Source organism: Ixodes scapularis, unplaced genomic scaffold, assembly GCF_016920785.2.
Source record: "Ixodes scapularis isolate PalLabHiFi unplaced genomic scaffold, ASM1692078v2 PGA_scaffold3__209_contigs__length_174095766, whole genome shotgun sequence".
In the NCBI taxonomy this organism is placed as follows: domain Eukaryota; kingdom Metazoa; phylum Arthropoda; class Arachnida; order Ixodida; family Ixodidae; genus Ixodes; species Ixodes scapularis.
This window is the reverse complement of record NW_024609868.1, coordinates 79,608,862-79,617,190: the sequence shown is the minus strand read 5'-3', so window position 1 is coordinate 79,617,190 and position 8,329 is coordinate 79,608,862. Positions and strand designations below refer to the sequence as shown.

Below are 8,329 nucleotides of genomic sequence, written 5' to 3'. Positions count from 1 at the left end.
TAAAGGTCAAACGAAACATTGATCAAGCACGCATTCACAATACATAACAAAAGCGACAGTGACTCCATGTCCGTGGCCTGGTGTTATCCCATCTTTTTGAGTCTGGGCCGAGGACAGGTGGTCATTTGAGGTCCGGCGTGGACGCTCCCAGGTAGGACTGGAGGTCCTTGACGGTCGAGTGGAACAACTTGGCCCTAGCCGTGGCCAGTCCCAGACGCTTGTAGGCCTCGTAGCGGTGGCAGCCTCCAAAGGAGTAGTAGTAGTCGCCTCCCTCACGTCCCTTCACCCACAGCACGTCGATGGGGGGCACGGCGTCTCGCTTGGCGGGGTCCTGCACCCAGGGATGGGGAACAAGAAACAACGTCACACCAATGGCGGCCCAATCAAATTAAATTTGGGAGGTTTTACGTGCCTAACCAACGAAAAACGCCTGGCACGCCCCAGCTATGGACGAAGGGTACATTTCGACCACCTGTGGATCTTTCGACGTGTTACTCAAACGGTGCTCGTCTCCTCGATGAGCCTCCGTAAAATTTGGGGCACATCGATCGCGATTCGAACCCGCCACCTGGGGATCCGTATAAGCGAACGCTCTGCCTCGGAGCCACAGAGGCAGAGCGTTCGCACCTAATATTTCATGACACATGTTTTATGACCTACAACATTTCCAACTTCCAATTTCTGTGTTTTTTTTTTCGTTTTTTTTTTTTTCCGATTTATTGGTTTTATTTTAATTAATATAATAAAATTAAAATACCACCCGTTACGACAACAACAAAGTAATCTAGCTTGCATTCTACAACAGCCACACACATGCTCAAGGGCTAAACGTAATTTCTGAGTAAGTCGTCTGTTAGCTGCACAATATGAACTCTGAGGTACCCTAAAGCTAACTAGATTTCAAAAGTAATTAGAGACGTAAGTAAATCATTCTGATGTGATGTACCTAACTTTTCGCTTAAATTACATTTCGTGAGAGTAGTTATACCATCTCTGGTAAGGCTCGAAAGAAACCCTACTCTGACAAGTCTTGTGGCAAAAGAGGTGAGAGGAAAGTGGTTGTATGCATTTAATTCAAATGTAAATTAAGGATGCTTTTGCATGATAGGAGTACACAGAGACGTGCGTATATGTTCACGTCTCGGTGTGTTCATATGCATGTGAAGAAGAAAAAAAGTTCGAAACTGTTGGTGGGGTTTGAACCTTTTCCGCTCGTTTTAAAAGTCTGCAGCTGTGCCTCGTGCGGCACATATTTGTAAAAAAAAATAATAAAAAAAAAAGACTGCATTGTTATTCGTTGATATCCTGCATTTCGCACGTCTTTTTATACGCCTGGAATAACTCACTTCAACGCCCTTAACATGCAACTCTGAGGTGCTTTAGCTTGTAGCAATTTTCCGCGTGGGCTGAGGTGCCGATTAGGGTAACTTTATTTTATTGTAACAAAACTTTTTTTTTTTTGTCTAAGGGTCTTAGACTAAAAAAAAAATTTTTGTCTCAATAAAATTAAAGTCACCTCAGCCCACGCGGATAAACTGCTATAAGCTAAAACACCTCAGAGTTGCATGTTTCAACTCAGGTGCACAACCACTTGTTGCAGTTTTTGAATTTTACTATAGAGATGTTCTAACCGAGCACTGCAACACGGAATGTTTCTGTTGAAACAGCAATTAAAGTACTTACTCGTCAAGCAGCCAGCCTTTTTTCTTCTTTTCCTATTTTTGCTCTACGGCTTACTAATATGTCAGGCAGATGGATGCGTGCCGGAAGTTATTGCCTTTTGGTTACCAACCAAGTTGTGTACATGTCCTGTGTCGGCAGTTGTTCAAACAAAATAGTGTCCATGTCCTATTTTGACGCGGGCATTCTTCTTATCTCTTCGTGTTCTTTTTTAGAAAACTGCATATGCATGATTGCAGCAGCGCACTACATAAGTTGTGCTAGTTGGTACATAACTGCAAAAAACCAAGCATAGCTAAAATAGACGAAGCACGCAAGGAATCGATGCACAGCGTCTTATGTTTGTACATTTGTTCCTTGTGTGATTCGTCTATTTTAGCGCTGCTTTACATTTTTACTGCCTTAATAATTGGCTCATCACTCCAATTCTTTCCTTGGCCTTCACTTAGTTCAGTTCGGATTGGAATGTCAAGAAAATTAATTACTCTACGGGGTCCATTTTTCGCCTTTAAGCCAGTGTAATATCAAGACGAAATTACTCATAACGAGTGCACATACATGTTTTGCTCTTTTATGGATCTCCTTGGTGCACGTTACAAAACTTGCACGAATATCACTTCAGAGTATAAAGGTTTCACATCTTCGTGTTCGAAAATGCGTTCTTTAAGCGTCGATTTACTATAAGTTGCCAAGTAATATGAATTGCCGGAGTACATCTAATAAGATTTAGAGTACTGTAAACAACTTAATTCTCGCGAAAACCTAATTTTCGCGAATTTCCGGTAAAACGTAAGCACATTGGAATCTAAATTGAGATCCCACCGCGTCACGAAAATTAGAACCCGCGAATTATTCCCAAACTTTAGCTTGGATATAAATCGCGAAATATTGATGCCGCGAAAAATAAGTCGTTTACAGTATACACTACAGTTTACAGTACAGTACAGCAGGCACGTAGCCCGAGGGGGGGGGGGGGGCCGCTCCCCCCCCCCCCCCCCCCGAAATTTTCCACTTTGCTGCAGCCTCCTCTCCCACCTCCCCCTCACACAGCATTTTGTCATGGGCGGCGGCGGCGCCCCCCCCCCCCCCCCCCCCCCCCCCACCCCGAAACAAAATCAAAAAGAAAAAGCCCTTAGAAGGAGCATTTCTATCCTTGCACTCTTGATCCTGGATTTAGCTCATTCTACACGCGAAAAAGTATGGAAGCCTCGCTCTGTATAAGGCGGGGCACAAACATAGCCCGCTGGTCGATGGCTAAACGAAATGATAGAGTAATGATCCATTAAAAAACCGTACCAAGAAGTCGGCAACCGACTTCTATTCTCTGATTCACGGCTCATTTAACCCGAAAAACGGACTCTAAGTAAACAGAGGTCCATTGTTTTCCCTGCCCCGAGTTTACTTTCGTTTTTCAAGCTGTCCTACTTAGGAAATCGTTGGAAAAAACATGCTGATCTGTAGACCAACGGTATAGTGCCGTATACACGAAGAAAAATCCAGCTCTTTGCCTGGTAGTGCCAGAAAATGCATTGATATTGTTTCATTGCCACTTTTAAACATCGGAGAAAGCAAAAGTGCTCAGACTTTAAAGCGTTACATTTAGGTGGTTGGCTGTTTCTTAATAATCTCAATGAAATGTTATATCGTATACGAGGACATTTGACGTCTCGTTTTTATTTATGGGTAGTACTCGGAGCAACAAACTCGGACATCGACGAGTGTTCTGGCGCGCAGACTTTCCCCAAATTAGTAAAACGTTAATACCTTTCTAACTTAAATACGTGCTTGGTTTCTAAATAAATTTGAAGAAAAAAATCACTACGTGCTGGCGTGCGAAGGCTACAACAACGCATTTTTCAAGTTCATTGGCAGCTCAGGTTATGGCGGCGTGTGCGAAGCGGTGTGGAGTGAAAAACAACAAGATCCCCCTTACATCCTGCTCCGAAGGAAAATAACCACGCTTCTAGCTTCCTCAAGGGCCGTCTGCATTCTAGCTTTGAACGCAAAAAACGCCTTATGGCGGTGACCAAGTGTCGTCGTCATCTGTCTAAAGCCAATGTAAACAGTCCAATCGGAATCATATAAAGTGTATATTCGCATATATGATAACAAGCATCACTGAGATACAGTGCAGCGGACCTCCCTGCCCCTGGCACGGTTCAAAGTTCCGCCGTCAAAACAAGGCACTTGAACAGTCCGCATTATCGGAGCTTCTGACAAATACGAGATATCGCGCTCCTCGTGGCTTTTATTTGTGTTGCCGTTTGCGACGTACACTTTCAGTGGCGCGCTATTCTCACTGACAGCATAAGAGGGCGTGGCTTATCACGCTCCTTGCTCCGTGATTGGCTATTCGGCGATCTTAATGCTGGAATGCCATTGGTTGCGGAGAGATAATGAGATGCTATAAAGTCACGCCCTGTGGTTCTTTCAGTGACCAAGCATGCATAATCATGCTACGCCTCCTTGGGGATCTCAATTTGGAAATCATGAGCACATTCCATTATATTCTATGCCGCCAGTAAGTACGATCCATAGCATCGTCAAGATAAAAAAAGAACTAGAACAGCTCTTTTCTTAAAGTAAAAATGGCCTTTCATTTACTTAATATGCAAGATGTTTCACGTGACCGCAGTCTCTGGAGCTGAGAAATAGGTTGAGTCATAGTGCCAAAAATCAATGATGCAGCCGGGATTCCTTTTTTTTTTTCTTAGGTGGGGGGGAGGGGGGTCGATGCGCATTTATAAAGATCGGCTGGATATCGGGGGGAGGGGGGGGGGGGTCAGCGGGGAGCTAAATTTCTAAATTTCTATAAGCCATTACCCCCTGGCTGCGTCAATGCTGCGGGCGCACGGGTCCCGCAGTTCACTAGAGGACAGTGCCACCATACAGAAGGCATTTATTAGAATGCATATGGTCTAAGTATCAACAACTCAATTAATTTAAAAAGTTCCCAATCTGCAATGAGCGTTACAACAATCAGTGATTGAATTATATAAGGGACGCGTCTATTAATATCAAACATTTTGCAGCTTACACGCACTCCAGTTGACAAGCAAGGAAGGCATTTTAGAATTCTAATTATTAAATGTCTGCTTCCCTGTGTGCACAAACATCTTTTTTATGTTACCTACTAATTAAAGGGTGTGTTTTTATTGGTTAAGAAGGAGTTTATATTGACTTAGGTCAAGAGGTCCTTATTATTAAGGAGGAGAAAATCTTAGGGGCTCATCAAGTTTCATGCAAAGCCACTGAAGAACACTGCAAGTAGCACCTCAAGGTCTCCGCACGCTCAAGCTGCGACAATTTTACGTCTCGACACATTTCTTTTTTTTCAAAAAACCCCACGATGATACTGTCTGTATACCTTGAGTGCCTCGACCAAACTTGCCACCTTCTCTTCGTCCAAGACAGGAGTCAGAGGCCTGATGAGGACTTCCACGGGGATGTCGTGCACCTCTTGAATGTGCGCAGAGTGAACGCTGAAGTCGTCCGGCCTTCCGTTCGACATGTCGCCGGTCTTCGGATCTTTGCTCTCCGTCCAAGTATCACACCCTGGCGTGTCGGACGTCCGCCGGGAACTGGCGCTGACGCACCGACTCTGCGCTCCGAGGACAAGTACTCGCAGCAGGGCGCCCCACGTCACTGAACCCTGCGGCCTTGCGACAGCGGCTGCACGGCCACTCGGCGGCCACAACAACATAGGGGGGACTGGTTCTCTGGGTTTCGCTGGCTTCTGTCTTCTTTTGTTTTCTTTTACCCTATCTGGGACGGCGAATACCTACCTGCTGGGAATATCCCGCCCCGAGAAACCGGAAGGCGAACCGAAACGTGTTGCAATGTTTACGCGATGGCAGCGCCAGAAGCGTCAGCGAGCGGTGACGAGCAAAGCTTTAGTTTAAAAAGCTGTGGATAGGTGTCGCCACACTTCTTCTTGCAGTAGACCAGCGGCGTTTTGACGCGGGTGTTTTGAGTTCACGGTATTTCACGTTCGTTCCTTCGACGTCTCACATTTTTTTAAATAATATATTTTTACTTGCTAACTCCCCTAAACGTGTTTTTTTTCGATAGCATTGCAAAAGTCACTTTGCGCTAAAACAAGCCAGAAGTTGCAATACTTCAGGAAAATACAGCAGCCATTTGAAAGTAGGGAGGGAGCCGGCGAAATGAAACGCTGTAGTGTTGTCCGAATGACAGTAGAATAATAATAATAATAATTCGCATTGATAGGATAGGGTATCCCAGGCATGCTGGGGGTGCAAAAAGGCATAGCTGCCCATGCCGGGGAGGCTTGCAACCCTACCTGGGGACCCAGGAACTGCGCACACATGCGCAAGGTTATAGAGTTCAAGTTGAAGGCTAGTGCAGGCGCTGGGCAGCCTTCCACCAGGGACAAGATATTGTCGTCCTTGCTTCTTAGCCTTGCTTCTTAGCTTCACCCCCGTCACGCGAAGAATGCGTGGTAGCGCACGTTAGCTGCGCATCTTGGCTACGGAGTAGGACTGCTGGCGCGGAGATGTAAGGAGCTTCGACTGAAGAGAGGGTCCATCTCAAACCATCAGGACCGCTTTTGCAGTTAAATGGCGCACGCCTTCTGGAACATATGTCGCACTCGCAACAGCGCGCGCGCTGCGCTTTCGCGTAGCGAGGAGGAAAGCAGGAGGAAAGGCGGAACGGAAACGATGAACGCTGGTTCGACAGGTTGCGCCAATATGAGATTTGTGCAACTCTGAGACGGCCCGCGTCCGCAATCATTGGACCCGATGTGAAGCTCGAACGTCCGAGTGCCCTGCCGAACTCTGACGCAAAGGTCGCGTCCAATCGTTCGTTGGTTAGGCTTTCCTAATATTGCACATTTGGCCACCAGCCGCGCTGACCGGCAGCCAATGTACGTTTCGAAACGTACGTTTCGAAGCGCTGCGTCTAGATGGCGTTCCACAGCGCGTTCATCCCCATAGCGCCGTCTTTCCTGCACGGTATGTTGATCAGTGTTGCGGAGTTGCCACTCCGGAGTTGGAATGATTCCGGAATCATTCCTCATTTTCACGACCCCGGAATGGAATGGGAATGGAATGGCGGCGACGTTCAGGGGAATGGAATGGGAATGGAATTAGATGCCTTTTGCCCGGAATGGAATGGGAATGGAATGGGCCAGGTTAGTCAGGGAGTCGGTTGTTTAGAAATAAAATGAGCGGGAAACTGCGAACCCGCGTAAGGCCCTAACAGACTTATACGAAAAAAAAAAAAAATGCAATGCAAAAAACAAGCGTCAAGGCAAAGAACAGAGGGGGGAGGGGGCGCGGCGGTGGCGCCTTTCACTAGTTTAAGTTCAACACATATCCGAATGCCTCTGTTTGAATGATGCTAGGCGAAACTTGAAGACTGCCATTCATGTGCTGGAGGAGGAGAGTCGGCAGGAAGGACCGTCACAACAGGGATGTCACAGTATCGATTTTTCAACCGTAACAGAAGATAAGGATGCATCAGGATGCTTCAGGTGGTCCACTTTTCTCGGAAATTCCAAATGCAACTGCCTCCACCGTCTTCAACGAGGTAACCTACAACGAAAGTACGTATTGTCCTTTCATACAGCAGCGGTGGGTAAAGTTTCATGTTCAAGGCAACACCTACAGATTCAAGAATACTAGTTCATCCCACCGTGACGTCATGTGATCAGTGCTGACAGGTGCGCCCTTATTGGACAGGGAAGTGTTGATGTTTTGATGGAATTTATTTAGAGGTCGAAATCTTTTCGCATCACTGGTCAGTCAGACAGGATGCCAGGGAAGGGACCGCGGTCAATCCTTGATGGAATGTTTTTTAAACCCATTGACTTGAGGACTCTTCGTCCGGAACCACTACCTTCAAGGCCTGCGGGAAAGTAATTTCGGGACCAAAAAAACAAACAAAAAAACTTCCACTTTAAACTTAAAACCTCATCTCAGTTGGCGTCTCAAAGAAATTTGAAAAATGTATTGCATTATCAGTATTTATATTTCTGCCCTCCCTAAAATGTATTCCTGTATTTGTATTTCCAAAAACTATTTGCCTCTTTTTAAAATGTATTTCCGATACGTATCGCGATACATTTTTACAGATATATTTGAGTCTTGAGTGTCAGTATCTTAGCAACTATTTTCATCCATACCAGTATTTGTATTTCCAAACACATTTTTGAATATTTCTGCCCAAACCTGCAACGTAATGCAGCTGTCAAGTGACACTTTTACCGTTTAGGAATTAGAGGAATGGAATGGAACGATTCAGCCATTTCCAGGAGTGGGAATGGACCCAGTGTCCCCATTCCCAGGAGTTGAAAGGAATGGAATTATCGAAAACTCTAATTCCCCGGAATGGAATTGGAATGGAATGGGGGTGCCCATTCCGCAACACTGATGTTGATCCTGCTCCTCACGTGAATGAATTCGGAGGCGCGCTCAAAAGCAGGGGGAACGTACTGTCGGGGGCGCGTGCAACGTCTACTTTCCTGCACGGCATTTGATCCGGATTCTCACGTGATCGGATCTCGGCAAATAGCGGCGCGGCGGCACGTGGAAACAGACGCGCAAACTTTGGCTCCCGCCTCCCTTACCCCCCGTTCACACTGGAAGCGGATCCGCGTTCGCGAAGCGGTTGCGAAAGCGGTTGT

At 46.2% G+C, this 8,329-nt stretch overlaps 1 protein-coding gene across 1 annotated transcript; it reads right to left on the bottom strand.

Moving 5' to 3' along the window:
- Window positions 1–5,535, bottom strand: LOC120850528 (sulfiredoxin-1). The gene is made up of 2 exons (XM_040223048.3): window positions 5,048–5,535; window positions 1–331 (listed from the first exon to the last, which is right to left on the bottom strand). Exons 1-2 carry the CDS (start codon window positions 5,381–5,383, stop codon window positions 122–124), a joined length of 546 nt encoding a protein of 181 aa, XP_040078982.1. The 5' UTR covers window positions 5,384–5,535; the 3' UTR covers window positions 1–121.
- Between the last annotated feature and the right edge of the window lie 2,794 nt (window positions 5,536–8,329).

Coding starts and splice junctions, on each gene's coding strand:
- LOC120850528 (XM_040223048.3), bottom strand. CDS start 5,383: ATGTTGTTGTGGCCGCCGAGTGGCCGTGCAGCCGCTGTCGCAAGGCCG. Junction 332..5,047: donor GTTTGGTCGAGGCACTCAAG/GTATACAGACAG, acceptor CCCTGGGTGCAG/GACCCCGCCAAGCGAGACGC.